We start from the raw sequence: 24,818 nt of genomic DNA, 5'->3' as shown, positions 1-24,818 counted from the left end.
TTGAGACCCTTACGGGTGAGTAGTTACGCTTTAAAAAACTCCTGATTGATTGAATGATAGATACACCCAGTAAATATACCTCAATCTGGCTTGGAAGTAGGGAAATTCAAAAATAGTTTGTAAATCCCAATCTGAAAATTGTTTTTGTCGTTTTTTGAAGGAAAAGCTCTTCTCCACATGGGACAAACTTGAAATTCAATCTAATACTGTGGAACTACTAATCCGATACTTTTGGTGTGAAATCCCTTGAGCTCTGGAAAAACTAAACATTTTGAAAAAGATCCAAAATTTCTTTTGATGCTTAAACAACCACAGAAGTAGACTTGCAAGGCTTGAGGATCTCAGGGGGAGTAATTAGAGACTCTAAGGGTATCTGTCAAAGAGGAACGGAAAAGTCCAGTCCAGGTCCAGTTGCCACTTTGCAGATGGGATTCTTCACAGGAATATCTTCATTAGCTTTTTAAGTTCCTTCAGTCCCTTAGGGGGTCAACCTAATGATCCTTTGAGATCTTTCTGTCCTTGAATTTTAAGTGGAAGGGAGTCCATCATCTTCAGGTACTTCTCACAGGTCACAGATGCCATCTGTAGCATGTTCAGTACACCTAGATTTTGTAATTCAGTGCTCTGAGACAGGTTGGACAACTTGAGGAGACACATCTAGAGATGCGAGAGTGTAAGTCAGTGTTTGGTAAAAATGGGTGGGTCCAAGATATTCTCTGTTTGGACCAAAGTGGTAGCTTTGTTGGGTTCACCAGCCTGGGGTGAGGGACCCCCAACCACACTCTTAGCTTCTCTCTCGCCTATGAAATAAAGGATCCCAGGCCCTGACCGACCTACTTTTTCAGTTGTTCCTGCTGCTTTACTGCAAACAGGCATAAAATGCCATGTGTCAGGGCAGTTTCAAGATGCTGAAAGTCTTCGACCACACTAAACTTGGCGCTGAGGGATGTGCGTTCGTGGGAGGAGAGTGTACTATGGAAACCATAGTGTCCTCCCACATCTAACGCTAAAGTCCAGTTGTTGGAAGCAGGCTTTCTACCCTCAAAAGACCCAAATGCAGAGGCTTGGTAGAACAAAAGCAAGGTTCTTCAGGAATCACACAGGCAATACGCAAGAATTATCCTAGCATCCTGTTTGCACTCTTCGAGGGGCTCGATACCTTTACATGTGCTTTAGGGTTGGCACTAGGGTATCAAAAGGAGGGGCGCAGTCCCCACTTTCCATATTCTGTTGATTTTAGAGGAATCATCTCTTCCCATTCAGGTCAGCCTATTTGGCCCTCCTGAGAGGAATTTCACACCACATTCAGTAATGATTTAAGGCTGAGCACTTGTTAGGGTATCTGAAGAGCTAATGCAAATGAGTTTCCTTAATGCTAAGGCAAGTAAAGGGTACAAGTTACTTTTCCTTAGTAGTTATTAAAAATCTACTTTCACCATTGAATTTTGTTTCTAATAACCATTAAACATAGTTAGTTAATTATGTTTTTAGGGGGATCCTTTCACCGTTAGTAGTATTAGTATTTTAATCCACACTATTGTTTTCTACATAAGACAGCTAGAACTGCCACAGTAAAAATAACTTTTTGGGCCTTGTCACTGTAGGGATATGATAACATAAACTTTTCCACATGTCCCACTTTTAAATACCATATACCCTACCTTGTGGTCTACAAGGCCTACGTAATGCTACTAATATTTAAAAGGGAGATTTTTACCTGTCAAAAGGGGTTATATTAACAAGTCAAACAGCATGTTTAAACTGCAGCAAATGTCTACAGTGGTAGGCCTGAAGCCTGCATAGGATAGATGATATTGATATTGTCTGCACTGTTACCTCCTATTTATGGTCTGCCTAGCATATCTTGAGAAAAGAAGTAATTCAGAGGTGATATGCAGTGCCTGCCTGGCAAACTGTATTTCTCTTTACGCAATTGATTATGAATTTTTTTTATGTATTGGTATTAAAATGCATTTTTGCCGGGCAGTCTTACTGTCTTTATCGAGCTCTTAACATCGTTGTACTAAATATTACCCTTTTTATTTTTTGCATTTTGTTAATTATTCTATCTTTCTATGCTAGGTTGTAATTTGTATGTCTTAATATTATGGCTTCTAGCAAAAACATTTGTAAGAAACATACAGGTATATGCATCTGTATTGCTTTTTGCGATTCCTTAATTGCGAAAAATAAGGAATCGCAATTACGGAATTGCAAAATGCAATGCATCAAGAAATCGCTAAATACATTGTGATTTCTTAATATTCCTTAATTGCGACTCGCAAATTGCGAGTCGCAATTAAGGAATACCTACCCATTCATTCCTATGGGCCTAAAGGCCCATAGGAATGAATGGGAAGACATTCACAATTTGCGATTAGCAATTAGCGAATCGCAAATTGAGAATGCGATTTCAAGGGTGCAGGGGTGTCCAAAGGACACCCTGTTGCACCCCTGAAATCAATATGTGCACATATGTTGTGCACACACATGTCCTTAGGGCATGTGTGTGCACAACATGAAACTTTGAAAAATGCACGGAAGTGCATTTTTCAAAGTTTTCACAAATTACCATGAGGTTCAATCTCATGGTAATTTGCTCCCCCTAATTGCGAAATCGCAATTTTTTAAAGTTTCATGCATTGCATTTAAGGAATCGCAAAATGCGATTCCTTAAATGCAATCGCAATTTGAGAATTCGCAAATATTTGGGAATTCTCAAATTGCGAGGGCCTTCACCCTTCTTGCATTCCAAAAGCAGATTTTGCGATCGCAAACGGACGATTTTTGCGATTTGCACCGTTTGCGATCGCAAAATCCTTTGATGCATGTACCTGATAGTCCTAATGTCAGCAAAAACGAAATTCGGAAAACAGGAGGGTGAAGGCAAAATGGTTAGGGGTGACCCTGCAGAGAAGAGCATGTCCAATAGTTTGCAGGATGAGTGTGATTAATATTTTGTTTGCCATACAGTTTCCTTTCAAGTGCCACACACATATTCTTATGAACCAGATTGGTGTTGATATTTTTCTGCACTATTTTTGTAGCAGACCTCATATTCCTGCGTCCCACTTTTGTTAAAGCAAAACCTTTGCATTTGCATTTATGAAAACACAAAAAGTCATGAATTCTCGTATGAAACCTGCATCTGAATTTATTTATCGAATAATGTACTCCATTCCATACATTATAAGGATATTGCTATCGACCTTATAGAGAAATGAGGCCAAAGCCCAAGTTCCTTTATCAGGTAATGGAACTCCAACATGCCTTGCAATATTCTTGTAACGCAAGTCAGGAGTAATTTAAGGGCATATCATCAAGGACGGCATTAAAATGATCGCCGGTTTCGCGGCAGAAAACTGCCGCTAAAGCGGCGATAATGGGCTTGATAATATGCAATGGAGAATTCCAATAGAAGCACATGTTCACACCAGAACATGTACTTCTATTGGAATTCTCAAGGGCATATTATCAAGCCCATTATCGCTGCTTTAGCGGCAGTTTTCTGCGGTTAAACCAGTGATAATGTTTAACGCCGTCCTTGATAATATGCCCCCAATTTCTTATAATAATGGTCAACTGTAACACATCCACACACAACATAAATCCTTTGTGTGGTGCTCTTTCATATGAAAGAGATCTAATGTGTGCTAACATTAAATATAAAACTGCAATCTCTACATCAAAATTAACCACACTAAAAATCAGTTAGATCTATATTGCAAAAAATATTACAATCTGTTTAATTCAGATTTGGAAAAAAACGCTGTAGATCAGAATTTTTAGAAACATGCAGTGAGATTCTGGGCCTTATATGATGCGGCCTGAAAGGCTCGGACCATCGTTATGGGCCTTTTCAGGCTGCATCTCTGTTTAATTTCTAACCACCGCATTACAATGGTGGCAGTCGGAAATTAAACCGGCTGGTCATTCCAGCTCACTCCCGTCGGAGGCCAGCCCGTAATCCCAAAGCGCGGACTTTCCACCCTTGGGATTACGATACTCAGTTTCCGGCAAGCTTTCCATGCTGGGCTTTCCGACATGGAAAGCCTGTCTGTGAGCGAGTATAGGGGACGCATCTGTGGCCTCCGGTTGGGGGCTGAGGGGGCACCTGTGGTGCCCTCCCTGTTCATCCCTGCACCATGTGGCAGGCACCCTCAGGTGCCTGCCACACCGGAAAGGGATGAACACAAACTCCCATTTCCCTAAGGGAGCTTGTGCCATGGCCGGTTTACGCCGCAGCACAAGCTCCCATATGAAAATGGGAGCTTGCGACTGCACCATGTGCAGTTGCATTGTAATTAAGAGGTCTGGACCGCCGACCGAAGGTCAGTCAGTCCAGTTTCCGTGTCGGTCGACATCGTATTCACCCGCTCTGTCTTTCTTATAATTACATACAGCTAGGAAAAAATAAACATGCGATTAATAGCTCCTTTCTGCTTACTAAAGATCATCCACTAAAAGGTTTCATTTTATGTTTTTTAAAGTGCAGCTTTATTTATGTTCCTTGTTCTGCATTTGCCCTCCTCTACCGCTCTGGTAGCAGGCATTGTTACATCAGAACTCAACCATACGAGACCTCTTTAGAGACCAGATTGTATACATGGATTGCAGGTTTCTCTGTATTATAGTATTATAGCATGTGAAATATAAGGAGGAGGTGCATAAGAAATCTAAAACGTGAAAGAGGTATTTCTATTTGTTTAACATATTCTCTCTTCCCATATGATCACCATTAATTTTAGCCTCTTTTGACTAATAGGATACAAGATATCATGTAAATATGTTTGTTCTGCATTTTAATAACATTTTTGTTTCTTTCTTTTTTAAAGGAGCCTCAAAAGGTAAGTGATTTAATTGTGTACGTAAAATATGTATTTTTATTGAAATGCGAGGGATCTGCAATAAATTGCAGTTGCTAAATATTTTCAGATCAAAAGGAACAACACTTGAAAATTTTGAGGATTTTGTTAGGAAGCAGCGTGCAGATACCAATCTGGGATTTGAAGAAGATTATGAAGTAAGTCTCTAAGGAATATTTTCTAATGCAATTTTTCAGACTGAAAATAGAAGAGACTGTCTTTCAGCATCTCAGGAGTAGCCACGTTTATAAAGTGTAATGAGGATAATGTATACACAAGGATAAGCGTAAAGGGCATTTTTCCGGCCATGTGAGCTAGGTTGCATAAATTGCAAAGAACATGATAATACACATCATAGAAGTAAATGCAAGCAGATCACAAGTTGCATCAGCACTCGTACGTTGTATTAACAGTGCTGCGAAATAATTGTTTTAACCCCACCCACAGGGATAAAATAGATGGGCCACAGTCCATGGCCCTCCTCAGGAATATTATTACTTTTGATGAAAAAGGGAGAATCTACTCCATCATAGACTGCCATCCTCAGATGGCGGTCTAATGGAAGCTCATATTCTGAAGGAGCTATACATTGCCATGTCCCTCAACCAAACCCACAGGGAACGGTTCAGCATGGCAAATCAGGAATTTGCGTATTGTGCCTTTAACGCAACGGTTTACACAGTGCATTTTGAGCTCCGTGGATCTGGGTATGAGTATTTATAAACTCGGTCTATTGTGTTTGCTTTTAATTTTGCCATAGCTGAATTCCCTATTCTGAGGCTCCTGAAAACAACAATTCAGCTGATGCAGATTTATCACCCTTGCCCACAACAATGTTCAGGATTTATCAATGGATATAAGCTTTAAACCAATATGTAGATCCTCTAGTGGTGTAAGTGGTCAGTAACATCAACTGGATTGGCTCTGTAATAGTCAATATTGAAGCATGGGATCATCCTTTTTTGATGCAAATTATTCAAGCTTTGGACAAATCTTGAACAGATCTCGTACTATGGTATAAGGGGAACTATGTGACAGAAAATCGAGAACAACAATAATATTACACAAGAATATTGGGTCAAAAATAGTGTCTACAAAAATATAATGTTTCCATGCTTTAAATGTAAAATAACAAGAATATTGTGCCAAAAATATGGTGGCACTGAATATCATCAACAATAGGTTACTATCTAAGAATTAATATATATAGTAATGTGAGTACTTTTTACATTTTTACATTTATAAAAAATATTAAACTCCAAGCTATTAATATATATATATATATATATATATATATATATATATATATATATATATATGTGTGTTATCCACCAATACGTTCGTTAGAAGGTGCACGCTTTGCACGGGTGGTGCCGGACAGCAGGGATGAACGTCCCCCTGCTAATAATTAGCCACCAAGAAAGAATTATTGTCCGCACTCGCTCAATACAAAATTAGGGTTTTATTTAAACAAAAGCTTCACAATCAGCCCCCTACACCTACAATAATTTTGTATTGAGCGAGTGCGGACAATAATTCTTTCTTGGTGGCTAATATATATATATATATATATGTGTGTGTGTGTGTGTAAGCTAAAATTATGTATTTTTGCTTGTATTTATATTAATAGCTTGGAGTTTAATATTTTTAATAAATGTAAAAAGTAGTTACATTACTATATATATTAATTCTCAGATAGTAACCTATCCAAGTTACTTGTCTCTCACACACATCCCTTGGCTCAGGAAAAAGACGATGTGGACCCGATTGCTGGTGCTATTTTTTTAATTTGCTGTGTGCCCTGTACCAACCGCCAAAAAAAAAAAATATATATATATATATACATATATATATATATATATATATATATATATATATATATATATATATATATATATATATATATTCACGCTCTATTTTCTCCAGTTGCAGAGCAAATCAGCACTCACGGGGCCCTTGAAAAACTTTATTCAGCAAGTAACAAACGTGTTTCGGCAAACTGCCTTCCTCGGTGTTACTGACATCCCAAAAGAGGCCATGTTTAAAAAACAATTCATTAGTGCATCACAATCAAAAAAAGGGACAAGCGCGTAAGCGCAAACATGAGCGCCATTTTATTATTTCATCAATATTAACAGGTAATTCCTAAAGGCACAGGATGATTTTGCAACAAGGCCTCTTTCTGCTCCTCTGTTGGATCTTTCTGCACCTGTCTTGCTTCTTCCTGCACTTCTTCGTCTTTGTGGGCTTCTGTTGCTTCTTTCTGCATTTATTTTGCTTCTTTCTGTGTGTTTTCCTTCTTTCTTCACATGTCCTACCTCTGTAGGCATAGTTTGAAAGTAGCATTTGAATAACCTTAGAAATTCATTGAAAAAACCATAGGTTTCAGGCATGGTATAGTTAGAAATTAGCATTTAAAAAAACTTTGAAATTCACTGAAAAAACATAGGTTTCAGGGACGTTATTGTTAGAAATTAGCATTTTAAAAACTTTTGAAATTCACTGGAAAAACCATAGGTTTCAGGCATGTTATACTTAGAAATTAGCATTTAAAAAACCTTTGAAATTCACTGAAAAAAACATAGGTTTCAGGCACATTATAGTTTGAAATTAGCAGTTAAAAAACCTTGGAAATACATTGTAAAAACCATAGGTTTCAGGGGCGGTATAGTTAGTTGAACATTTCACTCGTACAAAACCAGTGAAATTCCCCCGTTATAGTTAGTTCAGCTAACTAAACTCGCGTCCCCGCAATGCACTGCTGATGACGTCACATATTACATCACTCGTGACAGTGGGCAAACAATTTCAGATTTTTCACCATACAGTATTTAACAGGCTTAAACATATTAAATGAATTGATCAAAGAGGAAGGAATAAGAGGCTCAATCAAAGAATGCCCACTGGAGGGCTAAAAAATGGGCCATGACCGGAAAGAAGGAAAGGCAAAAAAATACTGTATGGTGAAAAATCTGAAACTGGGACAAACATATATATTGTCGGGTAAAGAAGGCTGTACAGAAATATGTACAAAAATATGTTACAGGTGGAATTAAGGTGTAAATGTCTCCAGACATAGACCAATAGCAAAAAACTTTATTGATGCCTCTGTTGATAAGAATAATGCAATGGAACAAAATGGGTTTGGAATGTGAAACTATGCGATTGCCGTTTAATAATGGAAAATAGCCTTGTGGCATTGCTAGATGAATCAATGCATTCTTCTCTAGGATCGAGTTTTTGGTGTAATTATATTTGTAATGAGTTTTAAAGTTTGAGTACTACATAGCCCATAAATCAGTGGGTTAGTCTTGACAGCAAACAGGAAATGCCGTAATCAGGGTTTCCTGTCAGAGTTATCCTAAAAAAGAAAAAAATGATGTGACCAATTAACCGTGAACAAAGTATGCAGTGTTTACTAATGGATTGAAGAATAAATTAACCTTTAAAAGAATACTGCTGGTGTGCGGCTTCATCGTTTCCACTGAAGGCATTGTTGAGATATATATATATATATATATATATATATATATATATATATATATATATATATATATATATATATATATATATATATATATATATATGTATCCAAACAAGAGTTGAGCCCTTCAATGGAAACTGCCTCATTGCATCGGAGAATTTGCATCCATTTCATTCGGGGAGCAATAGCAGCCGAAGACACAGTTAACACGAGCAGCATCCCTTTTCTGGCCAAACCGGTTTCGGGAGTGTATCCCTTTCTCAATGGCCTCTGCATACCTTGAGAATGTAGTAGTGCAATCCCTTAATGAAGTGCCTGCCCCAGTGGGCGTGTCCGTGTAGCACGGAATTCTGGTTCTTGTAGTGCCGACTTCTCTCAGTGGCAGTCAGTAAAAGTTATAAAATCCCCAGTGGGCTGATGCGACATGATGTCTTGTGTCCTGGTGTAATTAAGCCACTGCTCCTAGGACTCCGATGTTCCCTCGTGTGATGGCACCCAAGTGCGCCATCACGGGTCCGCTGTGAAGCGGCAGGGCTTTTTCCGCGGCAGGACTCATGCCGCCAATATCCAAACAAGAGCTGAGCCCTTCGATGGAAACTGCCTCATTGCATCAGAGATTTTGCATCCATTTCATTCGGGGAGCAATAGCAGCCGAAGTCACAGTTAACACGAGCAGCATCCCTTTTCTGGCCAAACCAGTTTCGGGAGTGGCTTAATTACACCAGGACACAAGACATCATGTTGCATCAGCCCACTGGGATTTTTATAACTTTTACTACTTGCCACTGAGAGAAGTCGGGCACTACAAGAACCAGAATTCAGGGATGCTGCTCGTGTTAACTGTGTCTTCAGCTGCTATTGCTCCCCGAATGAAATGGATGCAAATTATCTGATGCAATGAGGCAGTTTCCATCGAAGGGCTCAACTCTTGTTTGGATATTGGCGGCATGAGTCCTGCTGCGGAAATATATATATATATTTTACTACTCACTCAGGAACTGTATATATGAACAAAAACATATATCACTTAAAAACTTAAAATATTATAAAAAGGTAAGACTAAAATGTAAGTATCATTACAAATGTGAACAATAAAGAAAAATGTAAATGAAAAAAATATCAACAATAAGCAGCACTAGCACATGTTTTGTGTTTCAACTGAGTCACAATAACTAATGTAAGAGGTTCTATTTACTATTCCCATCCCAAAGTAAGCTAAAACAGAGAAATTGATGGAACTTGGAGAGGTTTGACTTACTGCAAAAGTAGAGAACAACCCACCTCTTACACAAGGCTCTAAATGAAGAGTTAAAATGCAAAATGTATTTTTCTTATAATTGCATTCATATATATAATATAATGCATGAATTGAGACAAAACTATATTCATCTACGTTTGAAACAGAACCATCCACTCTTATAGAATAAAACACATGCTCACAACATTCATAAAATGTTCATACAAACCAAGCATGCACACTCAGTCGCATACATAAATACAAAGAAATCAAAAGGTAATTTCATAGGTGTGTAACTGATTATTCATAAGTCCTTGTACATTTTGTTTTATAAAAGGAAACAGAGAAGCCTATAGTTGTGACTGATGACAACAGGCCTATACAGAACACATTTCTATAGAATCAGCATTCAAATGATACTTCTTAACTTGAACTATGTAACATTTTCTACTAGATGCACTCTTTTTCAATGTTAAGATGATGTCTCAGGAGCCACACACCATCTGAGCACTGGTGAACAATATGTTAAAAGGATAAAACCAGGAAGGGGTGGGAAACCTTGGGCAACATCCCTTTAGTTCTCTTATAGCATAAAGAGCACCATGTGGAATACAAAAATACCACAGGCTCTTATTATGGTATTCTGCTAGTATAAAACAAGCAGAGGTCACTTGGCAGTAAGTCAAATAAGCAGGGCGGGCCCCTACACGTACTGGGCTTCTTCAAGATATGGCAGAGACTGAATAAAAAGATGGAAGCCTCCTCTTAGTTGCGGTTGACAAATGCTTCCCCCATACTCCAAATGTGCAGGTTTGACTTACAATTCGAACTCCAATCTCAACTACAGGTGGGAAACTATTGTACTTTGGAACTCAATGTATTATTCACACTCCTATCTAAAAGTTGATTTACTATTCCCCCTAACGTAAGCAAAATAAAGGAAAATGTTGGACCTTGGAGGGGTTACATTTACTGATTTTCTCTTCAATGTAAGCAACAGTTGGGAAAGGGTTGGACTTTAAACAGGGCCTGCTTTAGCACTGGCAGTACCCGGTGCAACAATCTTTTTTGGGGTCTGTAAAGAAACAAGCTTTTTGCAGGTTTCTCCCAACTTTTTGACCCCATTTGGACTACTAGTTGCAGGTTTTTCAACTCCAAGAGTGCACTGATGCCTGCTAACCAGACCTCAGTGCCAATGTTCCACTAACAGAGGTATGTCAAATTGGATGTCCCCAATTGGCAAGTGCTGACTTACCTATAAGTCCTACGTATATCGTACCCAGGGTACCAAGGGCATGTAAGGTTGAGTGTCCTCCAGGACTGCAGCACTGGTTGTGTCACCCTGAGCATGACAAAGGACTAAATGGCTCTGAACCTGCCACTGTAGATTCAAAGGGCATTGTTTACACTGCTAGTTCGACTTTGCAATTTAAACTAATGGCAAAGTCACCACTCACTTAGTAATATATGTAATTCTCTCCTATGGAATGCCTATAAAGCCCTATGGTACTGAACTGCATATTGTTCAGCAAGACATGCAGGTTTATATATGTCTTAGCAGCAAAACCCTTAAAGTTCTTGTTTTGCACAGGAAATGTTGGTAGCCACGTTGGCGAATACAGGGTTACCGGATGGCATCCCAGTCTGGCTAACTTCTGAATGGGACTACTTATCTGTGTACTGCAAGGTATCAAATAAATCTGACTTGATGCCCAAGTTGAAATTAATCAAAGAACAACAATGGGTTTGGCTCTAATCAGTAAGGCTGAGCCCTTAGAAACCAAAACAGCAGAATTGCCAATACCGATAATTTTTCAGATGAATGAATCAACACGGCGCATGAAAACTCATCAATGACAGCCGGGACTAACAAATAATTTTTATTTTTAGAAAAATAGATCCATTTCAATTATTTTCTTTTTGTGAATTATTTAGTAGATCACTCTTTTTGTCAATAAAAACAACAATACATGGACACAACCACAATTACCAATTGAATAAACAATTGTAGAAAGCCACCCCCTGGGCTCACCTCACAACTCTCAATCTTGAATATTCAAACCTACTACAAACATCATTCACTACCACTTGCATACCCCATTCACTCCAAATCAACACCACTTCCCTGGTTAAACACCTCCTTTATAACTTTCTTGTAACCAGGAACAAAGCCAAACAACGGACAATTTAACCCAGAAATGTTTTTCAGCATTAAACAACAATAACAATAGATTCAAGCATGTGCAAGAAGGTTTTGGTCCTGATGAAAACCCAGTAACGAAGTAGGTTTGAAACGCGTCGACCGTGCGTTTATAATTGCCAAACAAAGGCTGTATGAAAAAAGTGTTTTGTTCTTTGTGCACTTCTTAAAAAATCTCCTGCTTACATTGAAAAGTGTTTTTGTTATTGTTGTTTAATGCTCAAAAACATTTCTGGGTTAAATTGTGCTGTGTGTCAAAACTGAATCCCACTAGACAAAACTAAAATCTCTCTCCAATAGGAACATTAATCACAAATGGTATCTTGACATTTTTAATGTTGCCTAAAAACTGTTGGGCATACAAGGAATTCTGCAGCAGGTACTTTTAAACCAATGTTATATCTGAGAATTGCAACCCCCAAGATAAGCACCAGGTGCAGCAGCATCGATCACACCATCTTAGAGCTGGCCCTGACTTTCAAAGGGTTAGATTTACTATTGCCATTCTTAACTAATCAACAGTCGGGAAAGTGTTGGACTTTAGAGAGGTTTGACTTACTATACCCACTCCGGTCTAAGCAACAGTAGGGAAAGTGTTTAATTTTCGAGGGCTTAGATTTACTATTCCCACTCCAATCTTAAAAATATTAGTAAAAGTGTTAGACTTTTGATGGGGTAGTTTTACTATTCTCACTCTACCATAAGCAAAATAAAGGGAAGTGTTGGGCCTCCGGAAGGATTAGATTTATTATTTCTACTCTAATCTAAGAATAGGGAAAGGTTTGGCCTTTAAAGGGGTTACATTTACTATTCCGACTCCAGGTTAAGAAAAAGTAGGCAACAAGTTGGACTTTGGAGGAGTGACATTTTAGTAAATTCCAACTCCAACATAAAATAAAATATAGAAAGTGTTGCACTTAGTAGCGGTTACATAGACCAATCTAACTCCTGAGCAATTAGAAAACATTTGAATGCCTAACAACATAAAATCATCAAAACATAATCAAAACAAAAACATTTAACCAAAAATCATATAAAAAATGCAAATAATAATACTACAAAATAAGTTAATAACAAAAACAACATTTATATATTCACAATAAATACACTTCCCACCCTACAATCTAACCTGATTAAAATAAATTAGAAATACAACTATAATCATATTAAAATAGAAAATAAATAAAACAAATACAATTGACAGCAATAATACACATGAAACAGATTTTACAGTGTTTATCATTAAATAAATGTCTGTATAGATTAACAATTAATTAAAATACAACCAATAATCTACATAAATGATTGGTTATATATATTATATTTTAATTACCAATTAAATATTTATAAAACATTAAAATTAATTTGTAAAAAACAAAACACTGTAATTAACTTCCCACCTTATTCCCCAAAAAACTCGACAGCCAGCTACAAGAATCTAAATGAATAATTAAAGTATACAAAAATAAACTTTGCATTCAAAATTCATTTAAAAAAAAAAAGAAGTCAATTAAACACTTCTCATAATTATTTGTCAATTAATATTTAATAAACATGCAAATAATAAAATACCCTAAAACATATAATTTAATAGTGCCCCACCCTATTCCCCTACAAACCCAATAGTCCTCCACTAAATTATAAATTAAATGCAAAAAATTGCACATTCAAAATTACACACTACACAAAACAATTGAATACCATTACATTAATAACAATAATGCCTAACGGTAATATGACTAATAAATATAAAAAATATTTAATGCAAATAACGGAAACAATATTATTATACAATATTTCTAAACTCATATTACATATATGCAAAATAATATTATTAACTTCTACATTCGATTTCTCAATTTTTTTGTAGAGACTTTTGGCACGATGTTCCTGTCACACAATATTTTTGATTCAATATTTTTGTCATTCACCATTAGGGGATAGCAAAGCCATACATTAGTGTCCCTCCTGTATGCAACATAATTACACCCACATTTCTGAAATATCTTCGGAGGATGTGGCCCACTCAGTACACTCGGAAATCAAGTGTAAAATAATAATTTTTCCAATATTTTAAAATGAAACTTCTCAATACTTTTTATCATCCACTACTTTCTTGCAGAAGCTGCAACCTGTTGGTATTAATCAGACAAGACATGTGGCCCAACAGACTGAGAATAAACAGAAGAACAGATACAATAATGTCTTGCCATGTAAGTCAATGTGTATAGAATGTGCATTGTCTACTTTCACTAAATAACTTATGCGACTGCAAGAATGTATTTATAGTGTATCAGGCAACCAAGAGATCTTGCTGTTTTAACTGGGACTCAGAATTGTAAGCCAAAATAAAAGCAAAGGTGATTTTGACCAACACATGGAATTTGACATGGTAATTTAATTCCGGCCTGTTTACTATGCTATTTTGGCTTATATGCTCCTCTGGCTACGAGGTCAGTTCCACTCATGCCCCTCTTCTTTCTGAGATATGCCAAGATAGGGATAACTACAATGCAGTGCAAATGTATGGCCATCTTTAAATAGTACTTCTGCCTTCTGTTTGATAATGCACTACGGCCCTCCTTAGAAGTCCATTTTGTCCCGCATACGACAGACACCTACCACACAGTCCTTTCTTTATGTCCATGAAAAGGACAAAAGCTCTGCCCTCCCCTCCATCCTGCTGTAAGTCCACAAGCAAACCTTCAGAGAGGAAAGAGAGGGTTGTTTACTGGGTGGAGGAGTACCCCAAAGGGGTAATGAAGATCACTGGTAAGTAAAAGAAGTCATTACCCCGTCATTCGTTCCTCCTCATCCCAGTCAAAATGTCATGAGGAAATCACATGCCAGAGACCGAAGGAGGTTTGCACTGACACAACTTTATTCATAACAGAAAAACACATTACTGCATAGCAGTGGTCAAAACTCCATGACCAAAATTACTAGGCATAGAATCATCAACATCCAAACGATAATGCTTCACAAAAGTATCAAAAGAGTACCAGGTAGCCGTCCTACAGATTTCTTTGATGGACACACCACCCGCTTCTGCCCAAGAAGGTGACATCCACCTAGTGGATTTGCCCTGCACAAAAGAAAGGGAAACCAAATCAAGAGAAGAGCATGTCTGACAGATAGCCTGCATCAACCAGCGGCTCAAGGAGAAATAGGAGAAATGGAATGCAGAGGAGGTAAAAAAAAACTAAATCTCTGAAACAGCTGGGGCACCAAAAGAAACCAGTCATACAAATCCCCAAAAGCTCTACTAGCCGACCACTGAGCAGCCAGTGTAGAAGGAGCCACATTATTAAGGAACCCATCTTGGAGAAAAACAAGAATAAGAAATGGGTCACATGACACCAGATCATAATCATAAACAAAAGCCTATTTCCTGAATGAACCCCAATTCTTACGCTCTGAAGAAATTGTAGACTGCTTCCTAAAGGACTGAATGTTAGGCACCACCCAACTAAAACAACCCAGCCTCCGTAAGGACTGCCATTCAAAAACCAAGGCATCAACTTTAGTCTGCAGAGCTGACTGAGCGACAGGCAGGGAGACTGCAGGGAAGATGTGACCAAAGGGAGTTTGCAAAACAGAGTCCCTAACAATTCCTAGAGCAACGGGAACGAAGGGCGATGTGGCCAAAAAGGGGCAACCAGAATCACCAATACCCCCTCCCTCAAATCTTCTGCAGCACCCTCAGGAGGAGGGAAATTGGGCAAAAAGCGTAAATTAGACCCTTCGGCCACATAAACAACAAAGCATCCCCTGCCCAAGCTGGTCAGTCTGAACCGAACAGACAGGGGAAGCAACGCATTGGAGCAAAGATCTGAGATTCCAGGGAGTTCAACTAAACCTACCTGGTTACCCTATTGTGATTTAGAAAACAACGTGCCATCTCAAAAAATAAGACACTGGTTCTGAAGAAGGGGCTGAAAAAATTGGGTCACCTACCACACCGCAGCCAATTCCCTCCAATTTGAAGACTGACAATTGTCTTCCCTATGATTAGATGACTGGGACGAGGAGGAGGGAAGTCATTACCCATAACAAGTGGGTTGAGAATTCCATGACGTGGCACTACTTTCGAAGCCTGTAAAATCCGGGATTGGTGCTTCGCTACCAATATTCACCGAACCATTGTTTGGACACACATTCTTTCAAGTTTTCCTGGTGAAATGTCGGAGGTGAAAGAATGTTTGTGAGTGCCACCTTCTTGCAAATCTCACAATCTTTATCCGGCTTTTTACTGAGTTTACCAATTGACATAGGATTACCTCCTAATTTGGATGCGGGCCGTTTTTAACTGGTATGCAAACAGTGCACTGATATGCTCACGAGGAAAGCTGCTTATGTTGGAATTGAATATAGTGGAAATGTTTTTTCAAATGCTTAGAACTGTTCTGTGCCTGAAACCAGCAACACCATTATCACTGCAGTAGTGCATTTCCCTACTATTAAATGCATATTCCGTTAACCTCCCAACATACTTTAAGTAATCAATAATAGATTTCTTACCCATTAAGGGAACACCTCCATCTTATGAAAATGTCCATTAAAAGCCCAGTCATATCAAGATGAAATACCAAAGGTTGGAGCACCATGCTAGACACAAACATGAAAATCTCAATTTCTAAACAGGAAAATTAAGCCATACGTCTAGCAATCAGGCTTGTAGATGGGGATCATCTTGCCAAAATGAATGGGAGACCACGATTCTGCATTTACTCACATATATGTGCCACCTCTCCAACTCAATAAAGTGATCACTGACACATCCAGCAAATAGAAATGTGACATCTTGCACTAGAACTGGAGAACACTACATGACACACACTAAGAGTAAAACTAAATTGAACTAAAACATGTTTGGCACACTAAGAAACACAAACCTACCATTTGATTTACACAGCTTTCAATGACTAGCACACGCAGGTCCTGATTCCGAATCAGTCAAGAGGAATTTTGCTCCACCTGATCATGGCTGACCTGGGGCCTCATTTATGAAAAGTGACGCATCGCTGCGTGAAAACAGCGATGCGTCACTTTTCACTGCGCACTCCTTGCGACACCAATGATGCGTCATATTTAATGTATGACGCATCATGTCGCAAGGACTTACAGATACGTCAGTATTTCTGACGCATCTGTAAGCGCAAAAGTGACGCATTGCTGGAGTGTGTCACAAAAGTGACGCATCTCCAGCAATGCGTCCTTTCACATGGGGAAAGCCCCATGTGAAAGGGCTTGCGTCAGTCTTACGCCTGCTGTGAGGCAGGCGCAAGATTTTGACGCAACAGCATCCTAAAAGTGATGCAGTGAAATTTCATAGATTTCACTGCGTCACTATTACGAGGCTTTTTGCGGGGGAACGCCCCCTCTGCATACATTATACCTGACGCAGGTATAATGTGGCGCAGGGGTTTAAAAAGTGACGCATCTACCTAGATGCGTCACTTTTTAAATATGGCGCAACAAGGCGCATGTTTTACGCCGCAGATGCGTCACAAAAAGTGACGCATCCGCAGCGCAAAACTGACGCAAGGCCTCATAAATGAGGCCCCTGGTGTTTCTTCATCTGGTTTTCCTAGGTGGGGAAACACAGGCCTTAATGTTACTATCTTGTCATTCTGGACAGTAAAATTGCATGAGGCTTTGGCTGAATCCACTGCCAAGCTTTGTCCCTGTGGCCCTGGCAAACCTTTTCACCGGCAAGGGGGGAGCAAGCTATGCTCCACCTTGTGCTCCCCCTTGCCATGACTATTCTTCCATTACCACCCCCACGCTGTAAAAATGTCACTGCTTCCATTTACCACCTGCTCTGACCAGGTAGTAAATTTGAGGGGTAAACCACTCGGAATAGGTAAATCCAATGCAAATTCCACAAAGTAACTTTTTTACGGCCGAGTTATTCCCCATTTCAAGGGGTCTAACACATACTATGTGATGTTCTATACAGAGGTAACGGCCCGTAACGGTGGAAACAGCCACTGGGAACCTCTGCATGGAATTCTAACTGACTCCTGATAAGGACCATAGTTGTGTGTCTTTAAATCGATCCTTCGTTAAAGGAAATAGCATACACAAAGCAAAAACAATATGTCAGAGGAGAACACCAATGAATATGACACACAATGTCAAGGGAAGCTCCCGTCTATCAGTGTGTGGAGTCTACTTGCACTTAAACAGCTGGAAATTCCATAAAACTACAAGAACAAATAATGCATCGAGTATCCTTGTAGAGGAAAGAAACATTTAAAAGGTTTTGTTTCAGTCAAAATCCCAGTAAAAACAATCTATGCTAGCTGCAGCGACTACATTTATATAGCATGGTTCAACTATAAAAAAAGTCTCTAACTCTCTATAGCTAAGTTTGCTAATATACTGTTAAACTTAACCGTGACTTAATACAGAAGATAATAGCAAGAGTCCAAACACCCACGATATAAGGAAGAGGAGAGAGCCCAGCATGAATGTCCAGAACTAAATCCAGTAGAAGTTTCAACTGTATGCAGCGAAATCAGCAAACAGTGGTATCAAGGGCTGAATAATGCAATGAAAAATAAGGGAACAAATGGATTTCAAAACATCCATCATTGAAACAAGCTCCGAGACATCACATACAAGACTCTATTCGTCTTGGATTTTGAATGCCAGATAGAATTCTCCGGACAAATCACCATCTTGAAAATGAAAGTTTTAACGTTTCTCTATAGCCTTTCCTGAAACTCATGCTATTCGATTGGCACATAAAGAATACCTCAAGAGCGACATACCTTGTCCAGTGCTGAATTCTACAGTCCTGCCACCACCCTTCTCCTCAGCCCTCCTCGCTGCTTGGGGAACACCCCTCCAAGTAACAGAGATCGCAGAAATTACAGGTGGACTTACGGATCAAGAACGATTAACCTTGTTGTGAGTGTGGCTTCCAGCAACATGCTGCCTGACAACACAAGAACCACACCATTGTCTCGTGATTACTTCCAATCTCTAGTAAACTCTCGGCACAAATATAATACTCGGTAGCACAGGGGCTAATGGTATGCTGTCTCTTCCAGACAAGAAGCTGAAACACAACTCTTGGATGAAAGGCTTCACACAAGGGTGCCAAACCTAAAGCTCTTTCACATACTCTGAGGGTCAAAAACACAGAATAAACAATGTGAAAGAAAAGCACGACTTCAAGACATTTACACCAGTTCCCTGGCAAATAGAGTACATCTCACCACTTCACATGTTTACAACATAAACGTTTGGGAAATGCCATGTATTTTGATATCCTGGTATCCTGGACCCCACGCAGAACGGCTTCCGTGCAGGCCACAGCACGGAGACAGCCCTCCTCGCCATGGTGGAGCATCTGCGTGCGGTGTTGGATGCGGGTCAGACGGCGGCGCTTGTACTATTAGATCTTAGCGCCGCCTTTGACACCGTCTCACACCGCATTCTTTTGCATCGCCTGGAGGAGATTGGCATCGGTGGGCTTGCTCTGCAGTGGTTCCGCTCCGTCCTCGACAATCGCTCTTTTTGCGTGGCCATGCCACCTCACCAGTCCAACTTCCATCCACTGGGCATGGAGGTTCCGCAGGGATCCTCGCTGTGTCCCACGTTGTTCAATCTATACGTGAGACCGTTGGCTGATGTCGTCAAGCAGTAGGGCATGACTATGGTCTCATATGCTGATGACATTCAGCTAGCGGTCACTATCAGTGGGGATGCTGAGCAGGATGCCCCTAGGTTCCAGAGTGGACTGAGGGCGGTGGCCAGCTGGATGAATGCCAACTGTCTCCAACTCAACGCAAAAAAGACGGAAAGCATGATTGTCGGTAAGAGAGCGGAACTCTGGGGGGACAGGTGGTGGCCTCCGGAACTTGGGCCGTCTCCGACTCTGGTTACGGAATTAAGAAACCTGGGCGTCTGGCTGGACCCCACCCTCAGCTTTGTCGGCCACACAAAGAGAACTGCGGCCTGCTGCTTTGGTGTTCTTCGGGGCTTAAGACCTGTCCTCAAATTCTTTGATGCCCGGACCAGGCAGCTGGTGATTCAGGCGACGGTGATGTCCCGGCTTGACTATGCCAGCTCTCTCCTGGTGGGGGAAAATCAGGCAGAAATCACTAGCCTGCAGCGCGTTCAAAATGCTGCAGCCAGAGCGGTAGTTGGCCTGCCCAGGTTCTGCTCCGTCTCTAACACCCTAAGATCCTTGCACTGGCTGCCGGTCAAGATGAGAATTCACTTCAAGGTCTTATGTCTGGCCTTCAAAATCTTGAAAGGTTCTGCTCCCCAGATCCTTACCAACCTCTTGTCTTTGTATGTCCCGACACGCTCTCTTAGATCCTTGGGCCAAGCTCTCGCTGTGGTCCCCCGGTTCAAGCTCAGCCGAGCTTGGGGGCCGATCTTTTCGTGTGAGAGCTGCGGCTCTCTGGAACTCCCTTCCGGTAGAGATCCGTATGTTGGAGGACCTCCTGCTGTTCCGTAAGGCCATCAAAACCTTCTTATTTTAAATCTTGCTCCCGCAGCTGTTCCCCTTTTCTGTCTTTGCATCTAGCGGTGTTGTGTTCTACCTTGTCGTGCGCCAGGACGCTCCTTTGCTGGAGCATCTGTGCGCATTATAAGTGCCCATAACATAACATAACATAACATACACATGCATTTTACGTGTCCATTCACCAGTTACGCTGGATGTCTCTGGGTATACTCTTGCAGTGCTAAAATGTATATAGTAATGCAGCTTTGTTAACAATGGCTCACGCTGAATATGATCCTCATGGAATGGGTCCTGTGCTAAAGATTTCATGTCATGCAATGTTTTTTACTTTTAGGAAAGTCTCAGGGAAGTGGTTTTATTTTATAAATGGTTTCGCCCATAGATTTCCCATTATCTAAGCATATTTTAATTACTTACTATAATGATAAACCTTGAATTTCTGTCTATTGCACCTTGCAATATCTAGTTAAACAGGTAACGGTAGAGGAATCCGAGGATGTCCTTAGTTTCATTCTTCACTATCTATATAATGATGTGAAGTGCTGTACAACACATACACATTCCTTTTCATTTCGCCCGGGGGTGGGGGGATCGCAAATGCGATATCTTATAGCACTTCGCATTTAGGTCACAATACTTGTAGACCCTTTCACCTGAACTACCCTCCTCACAGAACCTTTTTACTCTGCAGCTTCCCGAGATCAGGATTCACAGCAGGGGTTTGAGTGCGCATTGCCTGTGGTTTATTTGCATCAACGACATGAAACTCCATTTCCAAGAATCCACCAGGGGGACTACTTCATCACACTCTCTATCTTTTGGTACTCACTGAGATAGGAAATCTTTGTACAAATCACCAGGGTTGGATTGGGATTAAAAATCGTCCCGGGCACGCTAAAAAAAGGTGGCCCACATTTGCACATTGCCTTTCCCCAAAACACTGCTTTGGCAAAGTTTTAATAAAAAAAAGTCTCTGACAATGGAATGTTTTAACTTTACTTAGATAAAAAAAAATGCACAGATTGCTTCACACTGGTGAAACACGCCTGAAAACAAGTGAGGCCACTTCTGCTCAGGCCCTCTGCCTCGCTGAATCTGCACACATTAATGTGCCGGACCGGTGTGAGAAAGGGAGTGGCACCTCTACTTGTTGATAAAAGGGAGGTAATGGTCGCCCATCTGACTCCAGAAAGGCCACTCAGGCACCCACTGGACCGCTGGTGGCAATCGGACAACACAGACACTGCCCAAATCGGCCGCCAGGCTGCCCTAATAAGCAGCCCACAGCTGGAACTTGGAAACTGGCCCCTCGGCCTGAATGCCCGCTTTACCAATCCGGCCATGCAAGTTGCGATATTACGTTACATTATATAAATCCTGGTTTCATAACACCACCAAAAATACATATACCTGTGTGTTATACTTGGCATCTTTTGGCATGTTTGCCCTGGGATTTTGCTTGGCTCCAGATAGTCTGGATGGGTCAGGAAAGGGCTGAATAGACCTGGGCAGCAATGGGGGAAGGAGGAGGAGATTTTCCTTGTACTTCAAAGGGCCAAGTCTGCCTCTGACAATGCCATCTCCACCTCCTGCCAGGAAATCACACCAGAGAAGGCAGAGCTCGCTCTGGCTGGGCACAGACACTCTCTGCCTAGGAGCTCAAAGGATTTTGGGATATAAGTATTGGGGTCCAGACCCCTGAACTTTTAGAACTCTTGTGGATCAAGAAGACTGCCAAGCAGAAGAGCTGGAGAAGCTGTGAGGAGGAACTACCACTTTGCTGTGTTCTTCTTTGCTGTGTTGGCTTGCAGTGGCTGCTTCTGTCTTAGGCAGTAAATGGACTGGAGGTAGAGCTTGCCCCCTGTTCAAGAAGTCTCAGGAACATCAAAGACGTCAAGATCTTCTGCCATCAGCACTGGGGACTGTGTGTTTTATGCTGCAACAGAGGAGAAGCAACCAGATGACGTCTACGAAGCCGCTGCCAACTCCGTGTCCTGAAGGCACCGCAGAGGGCACCGCTGCAATGCCGCTCCGTGACCCTGGTCTCACCGACGAAGCCGAATTAACAGGAATACCTTATGCACACAACATTGAATTAATAAACAAGTGTGTCAGTGTGGACACAATTTACATCAAAAAGAAGCAGAAGTAATAAACAAGAGTTTTTTTGCAAAATTGCACTACAGTTCACTTTTAATGAATTTTGAAGCAGCCAGCCGACACGTGTTTCATCGCATTAGGAAAAGTGTTTCAGCGACTCCTCAGGGCTGGGAAAGATACAAACAAAACAATAGAAAATCTGACAAGATGTTTAGAGGAATTGTATATTACACAGCATCCACTTCTGAGAGAGACCCACACGTACGGAACTCCAAGTGCAAAAAATGTCATGTGCGTCGCTTAGAATAATTATATGTAGGTGAAAGAAGTGGTGAAGTGTCAGTTCAATTGTGAGCTAACACAAGTATTATTATGAAAGACTTGTACGTAAACGCATCTAAGAATCATGCCGTGGCTAAACGTGGAGATGTGGAAGGTGTTGATGTGCAGGAAGTGATGGACGGATCACACACACTCAAGTGCTCTGATTTCACACGTGCTGAGTGTGGCCCTGATGTGTTTAAAGTGTCTTGAAGGTAATCATACCTGAGTTTCTAATTTTTGGAGAGAAGGTCTAAAAACAGGGAAAACGAGAAAAGAAGAAGGCGAACAAGTAAGAAAGAGCTTTGAGTAAGAGAGAGAAGAAAAAGTAAAAAGAAGGAAAACAGAGTTCACTGAAATCCAAATATCTAGTGTTTATAGAAAGCAGCTCACCGCTCCACCGGGGATAATTCCGACCCGGCCGGGCCCTTGACCTATTGTGACAGTTCCTCAATGTTATACACTGTAGAGTAGACGTAGGATCAATTGAAAGAAACCATGGGGAAAAAAGGGGAGTAAAAGACAATGGAAACGTCATAAATGGTATGTTTAAAAAGGGAGTGTGTAAGTACTACGCAATAAGAGAAGGGATCGTTACCATAAATTGACATGAAATCCCAGGCGAAATTTAATTTCAGACACAACGTCGGTAAAAAACCCTTTCTCTTGCAAATACGCTCACTGAAGAAGCCTGCTGACGCAGCCACCAAGCAGCTGCTCACACCGCAACCTGTGTGCACTGCACTCTGCACCGCCTTGCTCCACGACGACACATTGGATCCCTGATGACTCAGCTCCATGCCGAAATCGACGCCGCTGCTTGCACCGTGGTTCGAGGGCACCACTCGTAAAGTTACACTACGCACCGCCCTCATCCTGCACCGCAGCCTTGGCCTACCGATGCCAGCGCCATCGACTCCAGTTCGTCAGCCGATGACAACACTTCAGCAAAGACGATGCCGCTACCTGCACCATGACCTGCCTGCACCGTGACGATCACTGCTTTCTTCTCGCACCATGACCCTGGTCTCACCAACGATGCCATCTGATGCTGCCACCATGCCGCTGCTCGCACTGCGGCCTGAGGGCACTGCACGCCGCACTGCTGCAGTTCGCACAGCAACACACTATGCCTGCCTTCACCAGTGCTCCTGACTCCATTAGAGAGGAGATAGACCTGCAACGCATGTGACTTCGAGGGCCCCTGATGACGCCTGCAATGACCTCCGGAAACGAGCTATTGACATCAAGGAACTATTTTTAAAGCATATTTTCATAACTGTAGATTTGTAAGTACTATATTGTGGATGTTTATCATTTTTGGTCTTGTCTTAAAGTATATAAAAATATTGGATATTTTTCTAAACTGGTGTGGTGTCCTTTTGTAGTGATTACACTGTATTACTGTTAGTTATGTGCAAATGCTTTACACACTGCCACTGCCTCTGAGATAAGCCTGACACCTAGTGCCAAGCTACCAAGGGGCTGAGCAGGGGTTATTTTAGGAGTGTAACTCCCTTATCATGACTAGGAAGAAGGGTCCCTATTTGGACATAGGTGCAAGCCCTTGCCAACTAGCAACCCCCTTTTCTAACATTGGTTGTCAGCGGTGAAGATAGGACTTGCGTTTGCACTTGACTTACAATAATTGGTGTGCACTAATACCGTATCGCAGACCATTATGTGCCACGTACTGGTTCCTTTTGTTCTTGGCCTATTTTTGATCTTGCCAGTTTGAACTTGCTACTTCATCATGCCGGAATAAAGAGCATCATCTGTTGCATCTCTGGAAATTGTCTTTGAGGAGGATAAGTTGGAAACCTACAATGTTAGGGCATTGAAATAAATTTTCAAAAACCTAAAAGTCCAAGTCGGAGGCCTCACTAGGAAGGACGAGCTCCAAAAGGTGCTGAGGGCCTGGGTAGCTGCCAGACATGCCAGCGAGCAGTCTGGTGATCTCAGTGGAGTGATGGAGGAGCCTATTCCTAGGGTAGATGTACTTTTGGGAGGGGGGAACTCTCCAAGCCAAGCAGCAGTGGCCTGGCCCCAGAAGAGCTGGAGAACAGGCAGGAAGTAAGGAGAGTGGCAGTAGAACTGGAGAAGCTTAAGTTAGCCATGGAAGA

The 24,818-nt window shown here is 41.0% G+C and overlaps 1 protein-coding gene across 1 annotated transcript in view; it reads left to right on the top strand.

Annotated features, from left to right (window-relative positions):
* LOC147733302 (receptor-type tyrosine-protein phosphatase eta-like) overlaps positions 1-24,818 on the top strand; it is a 526,406-nt gene that overhangs the window by 334,092 nt on the left and 167,496 nt on the right. The window contains exons 15-17 of the mRNA XM_086956289.1: positions 4,836-4,847; positions 4,936-5,023; positions 13,909-13,999. Coding sequence (XP_086812415.1) covers positions 4,836-4,847; positions 4,936-5,023; positions 13,909-13,999 — 191 coding nt within the window. The remainder of the gene's footprint in view (positions 1-4,835; positions 4,848-4,935; positions 5,024-13,908; positions 14,000-24,818) is intronic.

The sequence above is a fragment of the Lissotriton vulgaris genome, chromosome 2_1 (assembly GCF_964263255.1).
Source record: "Lissotriton vulgaris chromosome 2_1, aLisVul1.2, whole genome shotgun sequence".
In the NCBI taxonomy this organism is placed as follows: domain Eukaryota; kingdom Metazoa; phylum Chordata; class Amphibia; order Caudata; family Salamandridae; genus Lissotriton; species Lissotriton vulgaris.
The sequence above is the reverse complement of the archived record's forward strand: the minus strand, read 5'-3'. Positions and strand labels throughout refer to the sequence as shown.